General features: G+C 37.0%; 1 protein-coding gene across 10 annotated transcripts in view; it reads right to left on the reverse strand.

The window, feature by feature from the left end:
• The window catches only part of TENM4 (teneurin transmembrane protein 4), a 4497462-nt gene that overhangs the window by 2593948 nt on the left and 1875959 nt on the right, over window positions 1–27555 (reverse strand). For all 10 annotated transcript variants that reach the window (XM_044071318.1, XM_044071319.1, XM_044071323.1 and 7 more), the window contains one exon: window positions 7330–7622. In XM_044071318.1, the coding sequence (XP_043927253.1) occupies window positions 7330–7622 (293 nt within the window). The remainder of the gene's footprint in view (window positions 1–7329; window positions 7623–27555) is intronic.

Genomic DNA, 27555 nt, shown 5'->3' on the forward strand with positions numbered 1-27555 from the left:
ATGTCTTTAAGATAAATTTCAGGATGACCAATGCCACTTGTACAGCTACAAGAGGGGATAATTTTCAGTTGCTTAAAATGTATTGATAATTGTGGTACACAAAGTTGTGATTTGTGAGTTTTTATGGTGGTTGGATGAATTAGCTTTGCCTATCAAACAACATACTTGAAGGATCCCTTAGAAATCCCAGCCAATCTGGTTTGATGTGTTTTGAGATAAGCAGATTTTGTTCTTCATAAAACTTATTTAAACAGTTTTTTGAGGGTGTGAATTCCAGCCCCTTAGTTAGACTGTGAGGTATTTGATGCAGAGTTCTTCACTTTAATGTTTTTTTTTTCACTTTGGTTATTGGCCAAAGTGAATGATTATGTTTTTTTCTGCCTAGTCGTCATTGGAAAACATTTATATTGAAGTAGTAACCGGCTGTACAGTGGGTATCCCAGAGCTTTGTTACTCATCCTGTTGTGCAATGCAGGTCTGCTCAGTACCACTGAACTTATAGAGAAAGGAAGACTCACTGCTGTGTGCCTAAAGGATGTATAAATTGTTCTAGAACCAGAGGCCTTAGTGTCTTTTGTCTGAGAAGTGGGTGGCTGTAGTGTAACAGTTATTGAAAAAAAGGGGAGTGTAGATTCCTGGGAAGATAGTCTTTGTGGTAAGTTAGTAAGGAACCAATCTAGGAAGGTGTGTTTGGAAATGTGGTGGTGGTTATGTCTGGTAGGAGGACAGATCAGATGGGTGAGAGCAGTTTTGTATAGTGCATCTTTAAATGACTTACTTGCATAACCATTTTCAATATGGGTTAAATCATCCATTCAACAGAACACAGACAGCATAAGCAGAAACATGGGCTGTATATAAATTACCCTGATATTTAACTTGAGATGGGCACCTTTTAAGTATTAGCATGTGAACTAGTTAGGCGTGGTCAGAACTTGATGGGGAGAATTCAACTAGCTTTGCTGGGAGATGCCTGGCCTTAAGTAGCAGTACAGCAAAAACAAAATCTACATGCGACCAGCTAATAATTCCCTTGCTGTGCTCACATGATTGAATTATGCTTTACATAGAGGTCATGGGCTTTATGTATTTCAGAACCAAAGAGGCCCCCTTGCTCTAGGGAAACTGATCTTATGCTTTAATTTTGTTGTTTTCTTTATTTAAGTAATAGCACTCCACCAGCCCTTGCTCTGGGACACAGACAATGAAAAGAATGATAAAGTGAATCAGTGGTTCATGTTTGTTTGTCATCCTATCAGCAATGATTCAGGTATAGAGAAGTGTCAGAAAGGTGCTTCTCAATCCGATACCCTGGCCATAGGTGCTTGTTCATAATGCTGCCTGTGTTAGTATGTTACAGAGACTATGTTTGATTTGGGTGCTAACAATAGAACCAGAGTTAAGATCAACATCACCTACACTAGTATAAGAATGATACATGGAAATACAGGTCAGGGTCTAATTGTATTGTATGAGTGGGTTGGTCCTAATGATACCAGTATTGTATTAGAGAGGGATTGCTACAATCGAGACTGGGTATCTTGGTCACCAGGGATAAACCTGAAGACAAAAATGAGCAGAGGAATGGATAGATGGACTATACGGGAATGTGCATCACGATGGGATAATAAATGTATGGCCAGAAATTTCTGGAATATGGGGCAAAAAGCAGTGCAGTACAATTGTTATCATAAGGAATCTCTCCAGTTAATCATACGACATATGTGTAACTTGGATCGCCTAAAATAAAATTATGTTACTGGGGAGAGGCCTAACATATTGTTTTTCTGATGATCCCCAGCTTTATTTCTCCTTCTGTCACGAAAATATGGTGAATGCATATTCCTTTACTGATGACCTACAAGGCATTAATCAGTGGCTAATTCATAAATGGATGAAGGTAAGCCCTCCGAATGTGGCAGTTCATACTAACTTGATAGATTTTCTGCCCTGCACCTGCCATCATTTATCCTTTATCAAGGCAAAAGACTTGAGTTTGTAAGTAAGGTGCATGACTTAGGAGTGGTCCTGGACAAATGGCAAAGATTCAGTGGATCAAGTGTCAGTAATGATTAAACCGTTGTGACTCAAACATCTTTTTCTGCAATGGTGTCTTTCAGTAGCTGTTCATGCTCTGGTTTCATCCCACTTTGTCTACTGTAAGGCTAGAGATATAGCTCAAATGGGGTGAAGGGAACAGCTGTCCCAGACAGAAGGCATTCGGGGCATGATCAGCAGACACCGATCGGTTGGTAATACAGTACTGGCATTCATTTTTGTAGTGGCATTTCTGAATGTTGGTACAGAAATGAATGACAGCACTGCTTTTGCAGTTTGGACAGAAGCACTTCAACATTTTTTGTGTGTGCCATAATTTGCATTTTTCCTAAGTTTTTAAGTTTTAAAAGAAGAAAGAACATTTTAAGAGAGGAACTTTTTTTTGCTCCTCAGCAGAACAGCTAGTCAGAGCTCTGCTTCCAGGCAACAAGACTGACTGTTATCAACTAGTACAAAACTATGTATTCAGGCTACTTACTGGCACTTGTTGTTACTATCACATTATGCTGCAGAATTTGCACTCACTGCTAGTACAGCTTGTGTTTCCAAATCTTAATGTTGGTTTATGCATCATTACATGCCATGGATCCCACTTACCAGAGGGAGCTCAAAGAGCTTTACTATCCTCCTTGCATATTGTGTTCTGCCCTTAGTCTCCAGTCACCTGATTTTTGACTCTGACCAAGTCAACTAACTTTGGAGTAGCCTCAGACTGAGTTTCAGAAGGCTCAGTGTGGATCAGTTCTGTACCCTCGCCAGCAAATACAAGCAAACATGTCTTGAGAATGATCCATGACAGCCACTTAAAAATGTAAATTTTACTGCCTAGAAATTCCTGCTACTCTGTAATGACTTGGAGGGGGTGGGACAGCACTGTATTTATTTAATTAAAGTGGGTAAACTGAAGTCTTGTGGACCTTGTCCCGCTACAACCTTGTTATATGAAGTAACAAAGAAAAAAAAAAGAAATACAGTATGTAGAGAGAAGAGAGCTAACCTTACAATCCTACAATATTAATGTATATTTTAGCAAAACAATAATATGCACGATGCTCTATTGGAAGTGGCACCTGATTATAGTGGGACAAACAAAACATCTACAGAGAGAGAAGTACAGTATCGTTCAAGTGAATGGAGAGAAATCTAATGCATCAAAACATGAAGGATTTTTTCCTTAATTAAGTAAGGTTCCTAGGTTCATAGGTGTGTACTAGGCTAATGGCTCTGGAGCCTTTACAAGCCTAGCCCATAGAAGTTCCCTGGCATTGTGCTACCAGATGTTAGTTCCCAGCTGGAGATATATGATTTGTTCACACAGCTACACAGAATTTGTGAGAAGGTGGTTAATAAATGTGGATTTAAACTGATGAAATATTGTTAGGGACCAGATACTTAGTGGATCTGCAGTTCATAATTTAGGGTCTTAAATGAAAAATACCTGGTAAAGCAATACAAGTGTTATGTGAGGTGGGAAGCGAAGAAAAAAGCTTATCATCAAATCCCTGCAGACTGTGGGTAAATGTTTTAATTTTGGGAAGGAAACCAAGGAAGGGACAATGTAAGCGGTAACAAGCAGCTATAAATTAATAAGTAGCAGCCTATGCCAACTGTCTGGGAAAGTGGCAATACTTTTGTCTTAGTACAGCTCAATGTGGTGCTCAAGGAGTTATGACTTCACTATAATCCCGCAGATCTTATTTCGCATTACTTCTACCATATTATTGTTTGAAGCCAGGATGCCAAGTATTTGAATTATTATACCAAGTGAAGGGTATTTGTGGGCATGTATCAGTGGGTTTCCAAAATCATTACTTTTTTTTTTTGTACATTTAGTATATTTAGACCTATGGAACTTGAACCATGAGTGAACTGTTCTGAGGAAGTTGAAATACTAAAGCTAATGTTTGCATGTAATACACAGTAAGGCCATGCAAATTTGTTAGCTGCAAGCCACATGTAGGTATGTGAAGCATTAGGCAACATAACTGAGAAGGCATTGATGAAAAGATAAGGAAGTAGTTTGCTGAAGGCAGAGTACAAAGGAACACCTAGGCTGACCTACGCTGAGTGAAAGAGAGAATTTCTTCTTCTGACAATGTGGGATCACTTACAGAGATAGATGCTCAGCCATTTAAGTGAGATGTGTGAAAGTATGTAAGGAGTGAGCTTCTGCGAGAGTATGGGATGCTACATAGAGTTAAATGCCTTCAATAAGGAGATTTCTGGTGAGTTTGCCTTTGCCCATATCTTGGAGGATTACAAAGTAGAGGGTGGTTAGTAAAAAACTCTTTCCTGAAGTTAAGCTGCTTTTACTTAAAGAAGCTAATGGCGATATGGTGAGCTGTAAGCTGAAATGATAAGGCACTTCTGAGCACTTTTGAAAGGATGGAAAGGATGTCCATGCTGTGGTAGGAAGAGAGAAGCAGCAGGATCCCTTGTTTGGAGAATGGTATGACTGTGGATGACTTGCAATGATTAGGACAAGTGCCACTGAACAGTGACATCTTAATGATGTCCCTGAATGGTACAGCAGACAAGAAGTCATACATTTTAAGGATGTTTGGAGTGAGGCTGTCAGATCCAGTTCCAGCCAAGAAGTCCTGGATGGAAACCTTCTGAAATTTGGATACATGGGTGTAGTCCCCAAGAGATCATTCATACTGAATAATGTCACTGAGAAGGTCAAAGGTCAAATCTTAGTCTTCTAGGTTTGGTATTGGATACAAAGCTATCTTGTAGACAGAACTTTTAAATTTCAGTCCAAAAGCCTCTTGGGGGCCCATGGATTCGTACTAGGTCACATGCTGTTTTGCTTGTGGTCACTGATCACATCCCTCCACATGGCCAACTCCCAACACAGCACTAAATTTTTATGCTGATGACCTCTTCAGCTCAGGTCAGGTACCTCATTCCCATTGATATAATACATGCTGGTAATTCAATTTAACACCTGTCAGTACAGAAACTGCTGCAAACAGATTTTAACTTAATACAGCAAACTACTCTGGACTTAACTTCTCAAAACCAGCCTATTTACTTTACAGAACCAACAAAATAATAAACCTGCTGATAAAATAAAGTCAATAAACATCTGGATTGAACCTCACTTTACTTCAGGGAACACAGGGGACACGTGGTTGTTAGAGTTCAGACCAGACTCAAGCAATGCCCTGAGCAAAACTACTGTAATCCTCAAACTTGAAGGATTACTGAAAACAATATAAGGTTTAAGACAAAACACACAGCTAATGCAAACAGCAATGACAACATCTGTAGATCTGATATCACTCACCCCCCCCCCACAATTTGAATGTCACCATATGCCCTTATTAAAGCTTAGTTAGCAGTCTTTGCCTATGTCCCTGTACTTCTATCATCTCCATTCTTCATATTCTTTCATAGTAACTATTGTTCCCGTCACTCCATAGACTAGTTTTAAACATGGTGCAAATACACGCTCAAACACAGACAGCACTGTAGCACTGTAGGACTTCAAAGACCTCAGTTTTTACAAGCTCTTGTTGAAAAGGGCTTCAGAAACTGGAGTCACCTCCCCACAGAAATTCAGACTGAAACTATACTCAGTTTACAGTAAGGTTAATTACAAACTTCAGAGGCAGTTGGGTCTTTCACAATAAAAGGTAAAGATCTCCCAAGCATGTGTACACCTAATAAGGGTATAAAAAGGATTAAGCTTGTAACCACCTAAGTTAGCCACTGCACTGTCAATAAAGTACCACCTCAGAAGGGATCACCCAGTGTCTGTATAATAATAACTGTTGCTCACATGCTAACAATTGTTTCTTATTAGCATTCTGGGTCAGCAGTAGCTAATTTACTTTATTAGAATAAATACATTTACATGTTATTACTAGATTACATGTCATAAATACTATTAATATGTTGTAAATACATGTTGTATACACTATTACTATGTGTACTTCTCCTTAAATATGTTACTTAACTACCTTCGCTTTTAACTTTCTGCCTGAAACCTTAATCTATGTGTACCTCTATTTGGCTTGGGTCTTGGATGAAAAGGGTCCTCAGGTCATCACACCCACACAGTTAACAAAAAATAAATAGCACAGAAGAAAACTGTTATTAAAGAAGCATATACATTTATGGCACAGCTGTCAATCACACCTGTCAACCTACAGACATTGAACTAGGAACAAAGACCCTTGAAAAGTAGAAAAATCCAGCCGAAAATCTGAACATCTAATTAGCATAAATTCTTAATACGAAATAGCACACAACTATTCCTGCTTTCAGTAGGAATGTGGGATACTACTGAGAAACACATTTTACAGAAATGATGGAAAAATATAAGCACATCATCAGGGAGACAGTATAAAATATGTAGACTTTAATGAATTGCATTCTAAAATTCTAGTATATAAGGTAATTTTTTTGTTTCTGGAAAAGGAAGAGGTACTATGTGTGATCTCTTTCAAGTTATTGTTGCCACTGATATGTTGGTCATGTAGTGTGCCTTTCTATTAAACTAGACAGCTTGAAAAATGATATGTAATGATGGGAGAATTTAGAAAATCATGTGAAGGGGTAAATCAAGCCTGAAAAATACAGACATACCTGCAAAAATAGGGACATATTGTGCAGGAATAAATCAGGTCTAAAAACAGGAACGTTCCACCAAAATAGGGCATCTGAGAGGCCTACTCTTAGTAGTAGGACAGTAGGACACTGAAAGGACAAACAGCCTTAACTTCAGAAAGTGTTGACTGTGTTAAATACATGAAACAGTGTACTCAGTAAAGGTACTGCTTGACCAAACAGTGTCAGAAATCAGGGAAATTAGCAGAGAGAGCTCTGTTTTTTTTTTTTTAATGAAGAACATGTTTTCTGTCATGGTTACAGCCAGGCACTACAAATAAACATGCATTCTAGTCCCTGCTGAAGATTAGTATACAGGTAAGACAGTATTATGATAAATGATACAGTAATTCAGATATAACAAATACTACCTAAGCTCCTGGATCACCTTATTCCAGGTATAGCCACCACAAAATGTTGATCATGCTGATACTTAAACTATCATCACCACACATTTAGTCCCTGTACTATAAGTTACACTATGTTCACAGAGGTGAGAAAAACATTACATAAATAGAATTTTTTTCCTTTAAAGAGTTTGGAATTCATACATGTACAATTACTCTATGAGCTCAGTTTGTGTAGCAGAAGTGATATATCAAAAGAGAGGATAGACTCAAGGCAAATGGTACAAAAGTGCAAATGCACACTTACCCTGTCGGCAGTATTCGTCTACCTCTTGGTGCACCATCTCTTTGACGCGACTACTGTATATAAGCCTGGAATCTTGGTCATAAGCCTTCAAAGTCTCACTGGAACTGTACGATTTTTGAGGTATTTTGCAGTCCTCACTGTCTGCTGATGAACTGGTATACCGTCGTTCTGCCTCACGCCGCCTTGTTAGAGATCTATACGGTTTCCTTTCTTTTATATCCATAGCGTTTCTGTTTGTCCCATTAGCACCGAAGGTAGTAAAACTGCATCCATGGAAGTCAACTGCAAATGTTCTAAAGAGCAAAGTAAAACAAAAGCGATCAACATGTTTTGAAAAATGTCTTTTGCTATGTCTCATGTTTGATTGTTGCTTACATAAATCTAATGCAGAGACCCAATGACTTTGCTCCTTCTAGTTTTACAGTTTTAACCTATGCACCACCTGTCTTTATATTTCAAACCAGACTTGTGTGTTTTAGTCTACAAATGGCCTTGTCAGGTACGAATTCCCTTGGCAAGATATGACACAGTGTTCTACATTTATATAAAAAGAAGGGCAGATAAATCTAGAGATAAGAGAATAGACTAAGCAAATGAATGTCTTTTCCTAATTTGTGAAATGTGAATTAAAATAAGCATTTTCAGTACTGTGATATATAGTCTGCCCCTTCACAGAAACATTGTCAGTGGACTATCTCATAACTCCACAGTCTAATGTCAGGAGCTATACAGTTATTACTCTGTCACATGACCTGTATCACTGCCGTGGCTATAATCATACTACATTCAGCAGTGCAATCAGGAAGTAATACTGCTGTCTGACATGCAGCTTCCAAGAAGATAAACTGTGACAGTAATGATAAGTGACAGCAATGCTTCACTGAACTGATTACATGAATCAATTAAAAAATAAACAATAAAAAAACAGCCGAGAAAAGTGTTGGCTTCAGCAATTCTGTCATCAGAAGACTGCCATAAAGGTTTTTGCGTACATGTTGGGGGAGGGGAAAGGAGAGAAGGATGCCTTTGTCATATACATGATGACAAAAAAAGCTGTAGTTTTAAGGCAGTGTGTGTGTGTGTGTGTGTGTGTGTGTGTGTGTGTGTGTGTGTGTGTGTGTGTATGTGTTGGGTGTGTTAATGTCAGGTAGATCATTCTGATGAGGAGGATTCAGAGAATCACTCTTTGGTAATTCCCCCAACAGCTTTTATCGAAATAAAATTGAGCGCTTTTGTCCTCGGTACAACATATTTCATCAAAATAAAAAACAGCTCTTGGCAATGATATGTATACATCACCTAAATTGATTGATAGATTAATAATTACCAAAACCTCCCCAATACAAAAAAACGCCCCAACCTCATTCCAATCTACTGCCATCATAACAGTCCGCAGACCATATTTCTAAGCCCAGAACTTAATCAAATGTCATACATTAAAATTCAATACACTCGTACTAATCATAAAATTATATTTAACAAAAATAAAAAAATTCCTAAACAGATATTATTTACATAGTCAAATAAATATTTACTGAAAAATTGTTCATTAAAATTTCTTTAAGAAATTATAATAAAAAATATGCAGCTTTCAATTTTAAAATACTGCACATGGAAGCAGCTTCAGTCAAACCAGGGAAGGTGGTGGCATTAGTTTTCAGCTGCCACTTAAGCTTCTGAAATTCCAGGATATCATCAACTGGCCCACCTGTCTGCCCCAATCTACCTGGTCGATTACAGCAAACTTAAAACTATGGGCTGGGTTCCGTTCTAGATGTTTAAATAAACCATTACCATCTTCTTTTTTCTTAATGTTGTACAGGTGCTGATAAACCCTTTTCCTAAAGCTGTATATAAAATGCATTGCAAGACCCACATAAGGCCAGGTACATGACCCCTGTGCTACCAAAATGATACGTTTTGTGCACTCTAATCTCCCTGTATTCTTCCACAAAAAAGGAATCACTCTCTAGGATATAGGAGCACAGAGAACAATGACCACATCTTTTCATCTTACCCCCTTTCTCATCCCTGACCACCTTCTCCAAAAAAGTTTTAAAATATAGATCTTTTTTATACACAATAGTAGGCCCTTCTCCTACTACTTTTAAATACTGCTGTACAATTTGGAAAATCCTCCAATTTCTTTGAATAATGGACCTCATTTCATAAAAAAAAACTTTTAAAAGTTAAAGTAAGGGTCCTTTTGTATAGCTGAGGGACATCATTGCATACTTCCAAAATTAAGAATGTAGTTCAAATAGGTCAGTTTATGATATATAGTGGATTCAAAGCACTTTTATTCTTAATTCTTTCTAATAGTGACATCTAAAAAAAATTAACAGAGTCACACTGCACATCCATCATAAACCTCAAGAACTCAGTTGTAACCTGTAAGTAATCAGAGAGCTCCTGCAATCTATCATCACTGTCCCTCCACAAAAAGATCATATCATCAAGGAAGCATACATAAAAATAGCAACTATTCAAACTCAGAGTCCAATATGTAATGGGTCTCCCAATAAGAAAGTATGGCATTAGCAAACATGGGGGCACATACCAACCACATTGCTACCCCAGTTTTCTGTCTAAATAGTTGATTTTCATAAATCAGAAAATTATTTTCCAAAACCATGCTCATGAGGACCCTTAAGATGTCAACCAGTTTCTTGTCCAAACCTGTGTTGAACCATAAGTAATCATAAAACCATTCAGCTCCTGTGTCATGTGGAATGACCGAATACAAATTTTTGATGTCAATGGTCACAAATTTTACCTCATCACTAAATAAGTCATTAGAGATCCTAGATAAAAAATCCCATGAGTCCTTAAGAAATGTATAAAATTTGATTAAGTTCTGGGCTTAGAAATATGGTCTGCGGACTGTTATGATAGCAATAGATTGTAATGAGGTTGTTCTCAAAAATATTTTTAGTGTGAAAATCTATATATTTAGCCATACAAAAAGTCTTAGATGTCTTAGCATTGACAATTGGGTGCATTGGAGGGTCAACCAGGCCTTTGTGAATTTTAGGAATCCCAAAAATGGTGGGGGTCCTTGGGTTACAGAATACCAAAAGGTTGAAGTCATCTAGGGTAATCTGATCTTCCAATAACATCTCTTCTAATGCCAAACCAATATTCCTGTAATATTAGTTTCATTAATAGAGACCTCCTCGTAAGTGTCAGAGTATAATAAATTAAGTAATCTTTTGACATAATCATTTGAGTCCATAACCATCAGGCCCCCACCCTTATCAGGTTTCATTATTCTGACTTGTTTGTTCTTGACAATTGCGTTCAGTAAGTCCCTCTCATCTACATTTTAATTATATTCAGCATGTGGCCTAGAAGCAGATTTCATATAGTTCCTGAAATCCATCTCACATAATTTCTCAAATAGCGAGACCACATGGTGAAAAGGAGGGTTAAAAGTACTAGGCCTTTTTATGTTTCGATTTACCAATACCTCATTCCTATTATTGTTTTTAAAAATAAAATGTAGAATTAAGTTTTCTTAAAAAGAGTTTAAATTGAACCAAAGCATCATCAATTATTGCTCTCCTAACAGGGACAAAGGTTAAGCCCTGCAAACATAAATTGGCCCAGAGTGCATTAACTTCCACAGCACTGTAGTTGTATAATAAGAATTTCAATTTATGACGTTTGATTATGTTCTGGACTTAGAAACATGGTCTGTGGACTGTTACTATGACAATAGCTCGAAATGAGGTTGCGGCATGTTTTCTGTATTGGTAATTAATTAATCAATTTAATCAACTGCCAATCATTAGCAGACCGGAGTTCCGCTGTAGCGACCCCTAACCGGAAAAGCCGAAAGACACAAACAAACACAAGCAAATGTGATGTATAAATATCGTTGCCATGTTTTTTTCTGATAAAATCAATTGTACCAAGGACAAAAGCGCTCAACTTTATTTCAATGAAAGCTGTTGTTGGATTTCAGCTACGAAGTCTTTGCTTTCCTTTTGGTTTTACTTGGTAATTCCCTTGTTCCTCATTTTGGGTTCCCACTGGCACTAAGGATAAGTTGTTTCTGAATCTCTCACAGCTCCAGAAAAAAATATTTATTAGTTCAAAGCCCAAAGTGTTATTAACCTTTGAAGTTTCTTTTCAATGCATGAACTTCAAATCTCAAAACCTGTAACATGTGACATCAAAATATGGTTTCTGAGCAGATATGTTTGTTACAGTATGAGTAAGTTCTGAAATTCATACTGGTTCTGCCGGACAAGAGCCAATCATTTGCATAATGACCATGTACTCTACTAATTGCATTTGATCAAAATGCATTTCCATTGAGTTAGATTGGAGTTTGTCCCTTCCTCCACATTCAGTGACCTCAGAATTTATTACATTAAGTGCAGAAGTGCAAATGGCAAGGTTTCCTGTATAGAGGGATTCCTTGTCTCTCCATATAAAATGATGACTACTCAGTTTTCCACTACTATATTTCTGGTAATGTCAACTACAGTGGATACTGGGATTTGTTGTACCAGGAAAACAAATCAGAAAACATTGCTTTTGTAACAGGATGATCAAAAATATCCCATTTTAAACATGAACAACAAGCATTGAGCCTATAAAAAGATATATGGCATCCTCAGCAAAGTTTGCAATAATTAGTGGAAAACATACTTACACTGACATTAAAACACTTTTTTTCTAACAAACTCTTTAGAAACATAATTTCTGGCACCTCGTGTATGCATGCGGTTCACCTATTATAACATGATACTATGAAGATCTTTTATACTCTGATCAGTACTACACATATAATGTAGTATGCCAGTACACAGGTAAGTGATCATTGCACCAGAACATTCTACAATAAAATCCATCTTCTGAAACACCTGCTTGGGTGAGCACATATTAAACTTTTCTGACTTGAGATGTGTTACTGTGCATAATGAACTGGCAACTCCCTTGTGTTCAGCTGTAATGTGAGTTTTAATTTCTCTTGGAAACATACCTTTCAACTGTATGGATTTTTGCCTCATATTTTTGGTCTGCTCCTCGTAAAATCTGAGTTTTTTGGTAAATCACTGGGATGATCTAAAGATTAAAGTCACTAAATAATGGCATGCATTTGAGTTTCAGACATCATATCCTTCAGAAAATGCAGGCTAACACAAATCCTGTTATTCCAGTAACTTTCTAAGTTTATAAGAGGAATATTTAAAATGTGTCCCTATTGTCAGGATTTGTTCAGATTTCTTGTGATAAGTGGTTGAGAGGTATGCTTGGAAAGCATGTGACAGATGATTAAAATATTTTCATATTACACCCTGTAGAAGAATGGGAACTTTGCACGACTTAATACAGATTTCACATTTTACTACACACAAGCTGGCTTTTACACTGCCATTTATTTGCTGGGCACATTAAGAATTTTGAATTCTTAAAAGAAGAAAAAAGTATATAATAACACTAGTCTGGACTAAAAGATGCCCTCACTGCCTGGAAGGGAAAAATGAAGAGGAAAGTACAGCAATGTTTGCTGCTCTGGAACTGAATAAGAGGACATTGCCTGCTGCTCTGGAACTAAATGAGATGGCATTGCTGCTCTGGAACTGAATGAGAGGACATTGTTCGCTACTCTGGAACTGAATGAGAGGACATTGTCTGCTGCTCTGGAACTAAATGAGATGGCATTGCTGCTCTGGAACTGAATGAGAGGACATTGTTCGATACTCGAAACTGAATGAGAGGACATTGTTCGCTGCTCTGGAACTGAATGACAGGACATTGTTTGCTGCTCTGGAACTGAATGAGAGGACATTGTTTGCTGCTCTGGAACTAAATGAGATGGCATTATTCGCTACTCGGAACTGAATGAGAGGACATTGTTCGCTACTCGGAACTGAATGAGAGGACATTGTTCACTACTCGGAAGTGAATGAGAGGACATTGTTCGCTGCTCTGGAACTGAATGACAGGACATTGTTTGCTGCTCTGGAACTGAATGAGAGGACAATGTTTGCTGCTCTGGAACTGAATGAGAGGGCTTTGTTTGCTGCTCTGGAACTGAATGAGAGGACAATGTTTGCTGCTCTGGAACTGAATGAGAGAACATTGTTTGCTGCTCTGGAACTGAATGAGAGGACATTGTTTGCTGCTCTGGAACTGAATGAGAGGCCATTGTTTGCTGCTCTGGAACTGAATGAGAGGACATTGCTGCTCTGGAACTGAATGAGAGGGCATTGTTTGCTGCTCTGGAATTGAATGAGAGGACATTGTTTGCTGCTCTGGAACTGAATGAGAGGACATTGTTTGCTGCTCTGGAATTGATTAAGAGGACATTGTTTGCTGCTCTGGAACTGACAGAGAGGGCATTGTTTGCTGCTCTGTAACTGAAAAGTGGGCATTGTTTGCTGCTCTAGAATGGAAAGAGATGGCATTGTTTGCTGCTATGGAACTGAAAGACCGGAAGTATGTCTTAAAGACAGCCTGAATGGTACCAAAGGAAAGGGATCTAGATAGACTAATGACCCTTTTAGGAAGGGAAAACTACAGCAAAGATGAACAAATTTATGAAGTGAGTAGAACAGGATATCAGTTAAACAGTATAACTGTTTACCATTACAAGGGAGTTACTTGCCTGCAGCATGACTAATGTCACATGCTATACTAGAACTAAAATGAGTCCCGGAGTTCTGGATTTATAACAAACCATCAGTCCAGCTTCAGTGGGATATGCCTACATTTGAAGTTAAGCTCTCTTGGAGGTGAATATACTCAGATATCTGATGGGTTTACATACTTAAATGATGAGTTTTGAAATAGCTAAGAGAAGGTTAGCTTCGATAAATAGAAATCATTCTTCTTTTCATATACACACATAAAGCAAATTAATAAGCTACAAAGACTATTAGATAAAATACACATTGTTACCAATTTAAATGTGTTGTCCGAAGAACATTTCTACTTTGCTAGAGAATTAGCTATTTGACTCGCTTTCGTTTATAATAGGTAAAAATAAGGATTAAGAGACTTCATGTTCAAGAACTTTTGCTATTTCTGTTCTTTTTACCCTCAACTTTGATTTGTTGAAGTTAACATTCCCTGGTTCTCTGTTTTACTTCTACTAATGTTTCCATCTTGGCAACCCTCTCTGCTGACATTAAATGCAACCCAATCCAAAAATGTGACTGCTCTTCCAGAAACACGATCCTAACAATGAAACAAAAAAGATGCATATCATCTAGGAGAAAACAACTAACAGGAAGTAAAGAGAGACAGTTCTGTGAAATATGAAGATAGAAAGGAAGACAGAGCCATATGTGTATATGGGTGTATATATATATATATATATATATATATATATATATATATATATATATATATATATATATATGTGTGTGTGTGTGTGTGTGTGTGCGCGTGTGTGTCCTAAGTAAAAGAAGGGAAGACAGGAACTTGTTCATAAATTCTGTTGAAATACCTGAAATTTCCAAGCACAAGAAGGTAGTAGTTTTCTAAAAAGGACATAGGTAAAAGCAAGGGGAACAGTTTGAAGATAGCTGATGACATGGCTCCAAGGTGAGAACCATCTAGAAGTTTGTTGACTGAATAGCAAATTTCACATTTCTGTGACCTGGATGACTTTAATATGTGCAATGCAGAAATGCAAAGGTGCACTCATCCATTGTCAGTGCATGAATTTCCAAACAAATCCAAACAAATCCTACAAGAACAATTATGCCCACAAACTATAAAGCATTCAAAGTCCATTTAGTTATGGCTTGAGAACATAAGTTCTAGAAGATGAAAATAGAAGTAATAGTTAACAATGCCACAAAAGGAAGATGTACACAAAGGGAATTCATATAAAGGGATATGTTTGCAGGAAATCAGACAAGGAAGGATAAGAGATCAAGGGGAAATTGGTAAAGCAGTGTATTTTTACTATGTAACTTACAGAGGTAGTGAGAAAGGTTACGTTGCTTTGTTCTATGTTCACAGTAGGTTACAGCAACTACAGTACAGTATACTAAAATGACCTGAGAGCAGCAACATGAAGAAGAAATAGTACCTATTTAAACATGTAAACAACCTATTACACCAGTGATCTAGCAGCCAGTGGTTTAACCATGGTGTCTAAAGCATTCACACTTTGCTTGCCATTTTAATAAGCTTGACAGCTGGCTTAAACATTTTTGATCAATATTATTTCTTATGTCTAAAGGAAGTGATTTCATAATGCTGTCCCATGCTTTAAGAAAGCTTTTCTCACTCTTGCAGGTAACTCTGAGATAAGTTTAGCATTACTTTGAGTTGTAAGGGAATAGGAAGATGGACTGATGTTAAGAAGGTTAGACAATGGGATGGATTGCTTTCTGTAAAGGAAAGAGTGAGTCAAAGGAATAAGGCTGAACAGACAAATCAACAAATGCGTCATCTACTGTATTTGTGTACTGAACATATTCTCAGTGTGTTTAGTCTGTTGAGTTTTACTTGTATAAAACAATATTGTTTCCCTTATGTTAGTAACTCTATGCACTGATTAGTAACAATTAGTTACATATGTAACTTATATGTAATTATACAATGACCCCCCCCATTAATATTCCAAAACGTGAACACTGATTGGCCAGCGTGCACATTGTAAATCCCACAATACACTGGTCCAGTCGCCCGGGCTTTTTTCCGTTGGTATAAAGTGTCCAAAACCTTTTTTTTTTAAATAATAATAAAAAAAAAAAAAACGGAGCAATGGAGACTTTCTTTTCTCTGTTGCTTCCGCTTCAAAGCATTGATGTACTGGGTATGCATAGGAACGCAAGTCCCATATGCATGCGCAGTACATCAACACAAGGAAGCAGTATACCACCACCGGCAGAAGAACAGTAATGCACCGTTATACAAAGACATTACTTAACAAAAGTAAGTACTTTTTTTCTTAAATAATGTCATTGTATAATAGCAATAACCGACTCTGTGGTTGTGGTATATTGAAATTTACCCACAGTTGGCTTTATTTAATCACTCTGGCTTTGCCCTCGTGATTAAACCATGCCAACCATGGGTAAATCTTCAATATACCACACCATGTCATTGGTTATTGCTTAATTGTATAACATACAGTGTGCGCACAAATTTGTAATTTTTTTCCTCTCAGCTATGAAAGTGAGCCTGGCCCAGTAAGGGTAACCTTGTTAAATGAAAACTCTACCTTGGAACTCAAAAATGTACTTTTTCATTGTATCTTTGTACCTCCAATTATTGTACTGCATCTAAATAAGTTCTTCTTATTATATTTTGGCATGTTTTAACACACAATGGCCATCTTGGAGCCTGCCATACTAAAATTATCTTATTTCACTGCTTTGCCTTTTGGTTTCCAGAATCCATTTGAAATTCTGTTTATAGGAGTCAGGCTGGATAAATGAAAGTTTTTTTTTTACCTCCTACGTAAATAAAATAGTAGTGCTTGGAGTCACAGGAATCATTCACAGCTTCTGGAACCTGACTGTTTTACACTTTTGCCTGAATTACTCTGACTTGGAATATTCCAAGGGATGATTTAATTTATTTACAGGAGTTATAAATTCTCAAAAAATAAAGTAGTTGAACTGCAAGTTTATCTAAAGCTGCTAACTTGGCTGTATTTGAAGTGTATGACAGGGAAAATAAGAAAATGAATGGGGTTAATCTGGTTAGCAAAACAAATATAGACATTTTAATGAGTAAGTCAATCAGCTGATGAATTATCAAACAAACAAGTAATGGTAATAATCCAGTGCAATGCAATAGTGATCTCTTGGGTTTGGCTTACTACTAAAACAAGTCCGCAGTCATTTTAAACAAACTTGCAATCTATGTTTTGATTGTTTTGAAATCCACTGAAAGTAGCACCAAAAGGAATGGCTGAAAACTTACTGAATAGTGGTCATACAATTGCCTATTTTTTTTGCAGAATATCCATATTTTTGTCTCATGTTTTTATTCTTTTCCTCATAAAATCTGTGATTTTATGGTAAAAATCATTGAGAATTAAAGCCACTGAACAATGACATACACTTGACTTTCAGACTTCATATCCTTCAGAAAATGTATGCCAACACAAATCCTGTTATTACAGCAACTTTCTAACTTTATAGAAGGAATACTTAAAATCTGCCCATAGTTTTGGGCCTGTGTCATTATTTTAGGCTTTGACTAGATTTCTTCAAATAGGAAGTTGTGAGCAAAACTTGGAATTGAATGGTGACATGGGTCTTGCAGGGGGAGGACATGTCCATCTCTCAATATATGTAGGTAAGAAGATATACATGATGTCAACATTTTAATGTTTCAACAGTTTGAGATTTCAGCACTGTACATTCAGTAACCCACTACTGAGTATGTTGTTAAGGATGTATACTAAAGCATTATGTAGCCAATATAGTAGAACATTTCTTACAACAGCCAGTTTGGTCTTATGTGTTAGGAGTATCTAGGCAAAGTATACTAGTTTTAGCTAGCTTTGAACTTTACAGGTTATCTACTAGATATAATGCTATACTTAAGAAAGGAAACACATCAAACAATTGCATATCTGAAATTTGGATTAAAAGAGTGTGTACAAAATCTTATAAATTCCAAAATGCATTGTTTTGATTTACTGCACTTTTCTTTTTATATTGTTCTTGTTTTTAACAGATGTGCAAAGTTTTTTGTTTTTTTTGTTTTTTTTTTGTTTTTATATTTTCTTATGTCACTTCCCTGTTTAACTCTCCATCCAGAGTTATGAATAAAAGCAACAGACATATTTAACCTAGAGATGAAGCTCCAAGGTGTCTGCATGTACAGTGATATTAAATTCCCTGAAGTGAGAGCAGGAGTCATTAATGTAGAATGGGAAAAGTAGGGGACACAAAAACAGAGCTCTGCACAACACCTGGCAGCATAATTTTAATAATGGAATTAGACTGATCACTACTAGTCTGTTTTGTTTTATGTTGAGGTAGTCCGAGAACCAATTTAGCAACTTTCATCCAAAGGGAATTTTAGATTGCTGTGATAAGAAACACTTGTGGACCACATGTTCTTTTATCATTTACACACAACACTTCTGCAAGAAACTATTTCCCATTCCCATACATATGTGGTTAGTGACAGACAGTACAGCTATTAAACAACTATAGCCCTGCCTAAGTCCATATTGAAACTAGGGAAGGATTCTCAATTCAACATAAATTAATCATCAGTGGCATGTGATTTTTGTCTAAAAGTTTTGAACATAGTAAAAGTCAGACAACAATGTAGAAAACTCCATGGCATTTAGGATTAGTTTTTTAGGTTCAGAAGTTTATTACCTGATACTCCCCAGAATGAGAGACTAACAGCATTAATGCACAGAAACAAATATTACCTTGAGCATTCAGATGGTTCAGAAAGAACAAATGGCAGAACACTCTTCCCCTGCTTGCCAGATGTTGTTTCTTAACAGCTTGGTAAATGATAGCATTTGCATTTTGTGGATTATTTCCTGATCAGCATTTCTGCGCAGGAATCTCAAAAAATATAATTCAGCCTATAATGCATTAATCGTATTCATCATCATATTCTTTTAGTGTCACTGCCTGAGATGAAGTTAACATTTATGAAATATGCATTCACTTGAAGCAGATCTATAAAGCATAAGGCCGCAACATACTGGAACTCTGGTAAAAAAATAACTGCACCATATTTTATTAAATGCTATACATATATAAATAACCCTAGATCAAAGTTAGATACCATTGACAGCAGATGTCAAATGTATTTGACAAGTGTGTGTGCAGCTGAAATTGAACTATAATGTGCGTGCCATAAAAGGAATGATTTAGATACTCCAGTATAACAGTCTGTATTCATGCAGACAGAAGCATTGGTTCCATTTTAGATGCAACACCACCAACGAGGTTCAGTGCCCAACTCACCAATATCTCAACGAAAAATAGCCAGGCACAGAAGAAGGGCTCCTGATAGTTTAAAAGTCCAGTGTATTCCACAAATTTAAATGTATAAATGCTCTCCACAAATAATGTGCTTTCCTCTCTGTTGTGGACAAAGACTTCTTCGGAAGTAAAGAAACTACATCCAAGTACTTCCTTTTATACCCTAATTAATAAAAAAAACTAACAAAAACTCCCATTTAATTTACAAAACTTGTCAATTAAAACATTCATTTTACCAAGCACCATATCCTAAGAAAACATCATATATATGTATATATATATATATATATATATATATATATATATATATATATATATATATATATATATATATATATATATATATATATATATACCCTCACATCTTGTTACACCAGTATACTCAAAGTCCATAAGTATGTGTAATTAAAAATTCCTGTTTGTACTCTTCAAAAAATAAATGAAACTATTAAAACATGCACATCATTTTTCTTTTGCGCCATCTGTTGGGGGTTCCCAAAATTTCAAAAGCCCACCACTTTTTAAAAAGTAAATAAAATACATTGAAAAAACCCATTAGTCAGCATCAAACCCCATTTAATAATCAAACCATTCAAAACAAGGCTGTTTTGGGGGAGTGAAGGGGAATTTTGAGTTTTTTTTTCTATTTTAAAATAAAAATGAAAATAAAATATATTAAATATTTATATAAATATAAAAATACTGAAAATTCATCTTTACACACAGTATAAAAAAGGAATTTTTAACAGCCATACTTGTGAACTTTGAGTATACTGGTGTAAACAAGATGCAAGGTTTATATCTCTCTCTCTCTCTCTCTCTCTCTCTCTATATATATATATATATATATATATATAAAACTATATATGTATACATACACACACACACATGAATGTATATATATATATATATATATATATATATATATATATATATATATATATATATATATACACCCACATATATATATATATATATATATATATATATATATATATATATATATATATACCTTTTTATTTTTGACATATCTTGCACTTCTCCAGTGCTCGAACTTCATTTATGTGTGTCATAGTATTTCATAAATTGTACTTTTCCTATGTTTCATTGTCTAGGTACTTTTCCTATGTTTCATTGTCTAGATACATAATTATTTCTTCTTTTCCAATGTGTCAATTTAAATGACCTTTTTTATACCTATTTTTTAAGTGTGTTCCAATGTGCCATATTTAATGGCTCTATCTATGACTACATTTTCTTCTTGGTTTCTAGTAAGGATTTATTTTTTAACTAACAGGTTTTACATGCTGCTAATAAAGAAAGTTCGTAGTGTCTTGTTACACACAGAAGGTTTTTCTTCTTGGTTTCTAGTAAGGATTTATTTGTTAACAAACAGGTTTTGCATGCTGCTAATAAAGAAAGTTCACAGTGTCGTGTTACACACAGAAGGTTACACCTACTGTTTGACACTATTAACCCTATTGAACTATTAACCCTACTGGTTTATTACTACCACCAGCCTCATAGGCTGATTGTTAAATCTTTTTTTTTATTTTATGTATTTAAAGTACAGTTTTTAAATCTTCTTATGTTTTTCTGAAGAAGTATTTACACAATAAAAGACGAAAGCGCGCTCAAATATCTGGTTTGGGGTGTTATTTCTTCATTCTCAATAATTGCTTTTTTAAGTTTTTACAGTTTTTTTTAGCTTTTACTGAATAGTAGAAGTAAATGAGTAATATATATATATATATATATATATATATATATATATATGGGTCTACTTCTATTCGCTGACATCCCATTTCACTGAAACCCATTTTGCTGACAGCCCCATTTCATAGACAAAAGTAATCAGGGAAAAAACCTGGGATTTGCCCCCCTCCCCACTGTTGTGCGACTGTGGAGTTGTAATATATAGTTGGGGGGGTGTGGGGGGCACAGCCCCCCACATTGGGAGGGGTGGGAGCGAAGCCCCTCACCTTGAAAGTTTGTCTATGAAATGAGCTGTCAGCGAAATGGGTTTCAGTGAAATGGGATGTCAGCGAATAGAAGTAGACCCATATATATATATATATATATATATATATATATATATATATATATATATATAAATTATATATTATATATATAATATTTTCTTAGGATATGGTGCTTGGTAGAATGAATGTTTTAACTGACATGTTTGGTAAATTAAACGGGAACTTTTACTTATGTTTTTTTTATTAATTAGGGTATAAAAGGAATTAATTGGGTGTGGTTTTTACATTGGAATAAGTTTTTGTTCACAAGATAGACAAAAATCATTATTTGTGGAGAGCATTTATGTGTTTCAAATTTGTGGAATAAACTTGACTTTTAAACTATCAGGAGCCCTTCTTCTTCTGTGCCTGGCTGTTTTCCAGTTTAGATGCAGTATATAAAATCATTTTGTTGTGGCACACAACATCTAATGCTGCACCAATAGGCATTATAGAGTGCCAGCCCAAGTAAGAAATAGTCATCTTCTGGAATGTCACTGAGCAGTTCTAGAACTTAAAACCCTTAGACATTTTTACATATAATATGATATTTCAGCCCTCAATGTGCAAAGCATTCAGATTCTCCACTACCATTCTATTTTTAAGTAGTATCGATATCCCGTTACTTTAAACACTCACTGTTTTTAATCAAACAAAACTAAATCTGGGTGATACTTTTTCACAAATATTATAATTTTCTGTTGAGAAGAGAGCATACAATTTGACTTGAAGCAGCAGCAGTGCTCAGAGGTCCAAGATAAAAGCTGAAAAAAACTCCACTTGAAAAAATTAAAACTGTCACAAGTGCAGCACAGGCTAACATAGCACTTTTTACACTACCTAAATTTGAACAAGAGACCTTCTGGTGCATTAATGTCCTTTCAGCGCTGTTACCTGACTGAAGATAAATCAGATATTTAATGCTCCGCTCACCAAAGAGAACTGGCTTGCCATGTGCACTTCTAGTGGCAAAAGATGTTGTAATAATGATACAAAGGAAAGCATAGTCCATACAAAATTAAGGAGAGATAGATTTAAAAGGCTAAAGAACATTTTTATCAAAGACTGAAAAAAAGTCAATTAGAAAGAATGAAAATGGGTAGAAAAGGGAAAAACTCACATTAAAGACAAGGAGCAAAAAACTGGGGAGCTGGAAGCCCTTGAAAATGTCACAGACCAAACAGCTCTGACACCAGGATCATCAGCCCTACATGTCGTTATGGATCGACCTGTTTGATATTAGATCAATGTCTTCTTGTTAAGCAAGGCCTGCTCAGCAACCAGTACGATGTTACTAGAACAAGGGCTGAACCATACAAATCAATGGAGTATTACAAGCAGCTTTTATTCAATGCAAAGAAGTGTAGCATTGTCGTGTTTGGTAAACAAATCTCAGCAGCAGCTTAGAGAACAGACAGCACCCCATACCAGACTGATAAAGTTGTCAGAGATATTGGCACCTTCACAGACAACTCCCTATGTTTTGTCAACCACATAGCAACATCAGTCAGGAACTCCTTCTCTCTAGCCCAGTTAATAACAAAAGGCATCTCACCAAGGTCAAAAAAATGATCATTTCCCTGTTCACTACCCTGGTCACACCAATTACAAAATATAATGACATTACGCTATGTATCTATCCAAATCACATCATGCACCTAGACAAATGTTTTTGGCAAAAAAGATCACAGGACTAAAGAACCTCAGCTGGCAAGGAAGACTTGAATCTTTATCCCTATACTCTGTTGCTTATGGAGTCCTGTGAGGTGATATATGCCTAGTATTTTGTGTTATTAAGGAAAAACCTACCACAATGTCCTGCACCTCCACAAAACAGATGGCTCAACAAATTCTCAAACAAAGAAATTGAATCACCATTAAGCAAAAACTTAGATACAGCTTGTGCCAGTGTCCTACAAGGATAAAACCCCCGACTACTTACATACAGCTTATGCCAGTCTCCTAGAGTAATAAAACCCTGCCTGTTTAGATACAGCTTGCGCCATTCTCCTACAGGGAGAAAACCCTGACTAGTTAGACACAGCTTGAGCCAGTCTCCTACAGGGATAAAACCCTGACTACTTAGATGCAGCTTACACCAATCTCTTACAGTAATAAAACCCTAAGGTACAGCTTGTGCCAGACTCCTACATGAGTAAAAACCTGACTAAGATACAGTTTATGCCAGTCTCCTACAGTAATAAAACCCTGCCTACTTAGATACAGCTTGTGGCAGTCTCTTACAGGGATAAAACCCTGACTACTTTGACAGAGCTTGCACCAGTCTCCTACAGGGATAAAACCCTGACTACTTAGACACAGCTTGCGACAGACTCCTACAGGGATAAAACCCTGACTACTTAGACACAGCTTGTGCCAGTCTCCTACAGGGATAAAACCATGACTATTTAGACACAGCTTGTTCCAGTCTCCTTTAGGGATAAAACCCTGACTACTTAAACACAGCTTGTGCCAGTCTCCTCCAGGGATAAAACCCTGACTGCTTAGATACAGCATACGCGGGTCTCCTACAGTAATAAAACCCTAAGATACAGCTTGTGCCAGTCTCCTACAGGGATAAAACCCTGCCTGCTTAGATACAGCTTGTGCCTGCCTCCTACAGGGAGAGAGGATGGAAGGATGGGAATGCCTATGGGGGTTGACAGTGGTTCTTGCCTGGCTTGTGTCTCAGCTCCAATGACAGGGCTCAAATCGAGAGCTAAAGTTTGTCATGCAGTGGAGTGTTCACTCAGGATGATGTGGACATGGTCATCCAAGCAGCTGATGACAGTCACTTTTAGTGCAATGTGGGAGAACATATATGCATGGATGAGTAGGAGGTCCTCATACTGATACAAGTGCTTATGCCACCACTGGGGGGGTAAAGGTTAGGTTCATGAGTGAAAGATGGTCTCATTACTGGGATAGAGACAAGGGCAAAAAGTAGCATTATGGCTTCAGGGATGATAGCCCCTTAGAGGCTTGATGGTCAGCAGACACAAGGCTAAAAATGATATGAGTAAATAAATAAAGAAATGCTGGAGAGACAAATTTATTAATGAGTGCTTCTTCCATCTTTGGGATAATTTTCCATTATATATACAACAGAGCAGAACAATACCCTTACTTCCTTTAAAGAAAGTGTTGCTAATTCATCTAGGACCTGACTTGTTTTGATTTCCTGGCAGCAGGAGTGACCTATAAGGTGGGTACTGGCAAGGTGATTACTATGGCCCATGCACTGGCACTCTCTTGTAAACTCTATGAATCGATTAATCTGTTGACAATCAACTACTGCTGTACTAGAAAAGCAAGTAGTAACTCACATACATTGCTGGTGGCAGCAACCTAAGGGTATACACTAGTGGTGTAACGAACCGAGTAATTCATTTTTAGTAAAGTTTAATTGGGGATTCATACGTGATAGACAATGGTAAAGATATATGCTGATCTTTTTTTTAATTAATGGTCATGGTCTGCAAAAGTGTGTGTGGAAGCCTCCATTTTGGATCCCATTGTTATTTTAAAAGTCAGATTTGATTGTCTGAACAATAGCGGTGTACAGTAACTGCTGTTGCTATGTCTAAGAATGATGATCTGTGACATATCCAAGTCAACATATTTGCAGAATTGGTAGAATTTCAAGTGATTTCTTATTCATTTAATATGTTCACCAGAGCAGAATGCTCTATATGCTTCTCAATGAACAGGGTCACCATGGCAGCAACACAGCAAATAGGCTTACAATCACTTTGCTGATCGCATTTCGTGCGATTGACATTTGTGCGAAACTTGGCAGAACTGAAATTACAAATACCACAATGTCGAACCTTACAATAGTGAGCATTTGCTGTTGTAAGGTTCAACATTGTGCTGCAGATCGCACTATAGTGGAGATTGGGAAATGTACCCTTTCCCTCACTGTAGTGCGATCTTGGAGTTTGTATATATAAGTAGGGGGGGTGTGGGTGGCGCAGCCCCCCACATGGGGGGGGTGCAGGTTGGCTTGCCCCCTTGCAAAAGTGTTTGTTAATGCTGAGCAGAAGTGCAACATTTCAGTAAAGTCGATATTTTCAAAATTTCGACTTTACTAAAATGCTGCCTTCGACATTTTTTGTGTTCGGTGTTGAGATTTCCGAACATGTGATTCGGACATCTTAACACACGAATGGAGTAGATTTGAGTATGTGATAGTAAACCCAGCAAATAATCATAGTATATTCTCTCCTGCACGGGGGGGGGGGGTATATACAGGAGGGCTTCATACAAGGTACTTTGACGTGCAAAAATCAAAATGTTACATACATTTACATTTTTTTAGTGCTACATTACTTATATGGTTTATTACCAGCTTTCTCCCTCTAACCTTTTATCATGGCTCACTCATATAGTGCTTTGCCCATTGCCCCAGGGTGATCAGTGTTAGCAGCTCTATACTTTCTGCCTTATCATGCCTTTCAGATAGAAGACAACATTGAGCTCATATTGTTCTTTTCTTTACTACTTCCTGTTGGTCTCTTTTGTCATGATGTGCAGCTCCAGTGATGATGTGCAGCTTCAGTGATGATGTGCAGCTTAAGTCATGATGTGCAGCTTCAGTCATGATGTGCAGCTCCAGTCATGATGTGCAGCTCCAGTCATGATGTGCAGCTTAAGTCATGATGTGCAGCTCCAGTCATGATGTGCAGCTTCAGTCATGATGTGCAGCTCCAGTCATGATGTGCAGCTTCAGTCATGATGTGCAGCTCCAGTCATGATGTGCAGCTTCAGTCATGATGTGCAGCTCCAGTCATGATGTGCAGCTCCAGTCATGATGTGCAGCTCCAGTCATGATGTGCAGCTTAAGTCATGATGTGCAGCTCCAGTCATGATGTGCAGCTTCAGTCATGATGTGCAGCTCCAGTCATGATGTGCAGCTTCAGTCATGATGTGCAGCTCCAGTCATGATGTGCAGCTTCAGTCATGATGTGCAGCTCCAGTCATGATGTGCAGCTTCAGTCATGATGTGCAGCTTCAGTGCTCCAGATGCATTTTTAATACAGAAACCTCATAGGATCTCCAGCAACAACACAACTGGTTAAAACAAATGTTTTTTAAAACCCAGTGACTACCTCAAAGCTTATGAATTTATAAAGCATACTAATTTGCCCACATAATGACTGTGTTTCTTTCCTTCAAGGACATACACAGTGAAAAAAATAACAGTATAAAAATTGAAAACAATAATTAGAGCTTTCGGTAAATGTTTACTGTGTTTCTATACTTCTGTAAAAGCAGAAAGGTTCTTCTGCGGGTTGCAGTTTTGCCCTTTAGGCATGCATCATAGGCAGCCCCTGAGTCGATGATTTGCAGATAGCAGACGTAATGTATAGCCTCACCTGACTTTTCTTATATCTAGTGCTTTAAGGGCAATACAGTTTTTAGGACAAGCAAAGAAATCTGCCCATCTTTTTTTGATCCCAGTGTTCTACAGCTGACACTGTTGAGCTTAACAACAATACTGTATGTGCGACCCTCAATATGCCTGTCTTCCAGACATTCTTATTTGACTGGATGTACAACACTTCTCACACTCTTGCTGAGCACATTGTTCCAAATAAGTCATCCTCTGTCATTACATAAGGTTGTTTTATGTTATCTGCTAATCTCAACATCAATTTAAATTCTTACACTGACTAATATATGCATGTATGTGTGCATGTATAGATGCATCTTTCAAGTACATGCTTTTGTGCTAGTTAAACACATCTAACATGTCTGGAACTTTGAATGTTTTTCTTCTCATACTTTCATTCTCTTAGTAAAATAATAAGAGAAGCATATGGAACCAATACAACTACCTCTTCTGCAATGTTTTATTTTGTACTTATCTTATTAAATGTGCATCTTTATCAATGCCAGAGGGGCTTCACAGCTGGTCCAGATAGGGAGTGCCTTAAGACGGAGCAGTTAGTGGTTTGTTTCTTTCTATTTTAGAATGAGTTTTATGAATCAGTATTCTAAGGGCTAAAGTTTCTGAAAAAATGAGGACGACTGACCAACCCACAGATATACTAATGTACGCATAAGCTAGGTACCTGATGGTGTCCTTCACTTTCCACACCATAAATGGCCTCACAGTGCTGATAGTAATGGGTGACATGTACCCCTACTCATACCGCCACCAGAGTAGGAGAGCATGGAATGGGAAGGATACTCCAGTCTCCCCTACCAGGCTTATGAGGCAGTTTTATATATGTATAGTTCTGGATCATCACCTG

This window comes from Protopterus annectens, chromosome 5.part0 (assembly GCF_019279795.1).
Source record: "Protopterus annectens isolate FY-2018-M chromosome 5.part0, PAN1.0, whole genome shotgun sequence".
Classification (NCBI taxonomy): Eukaryota; Metazoa; Chordata; order Ceratodontiformes; family Protopteridae; genus Protopterus; species Protopterus annectens.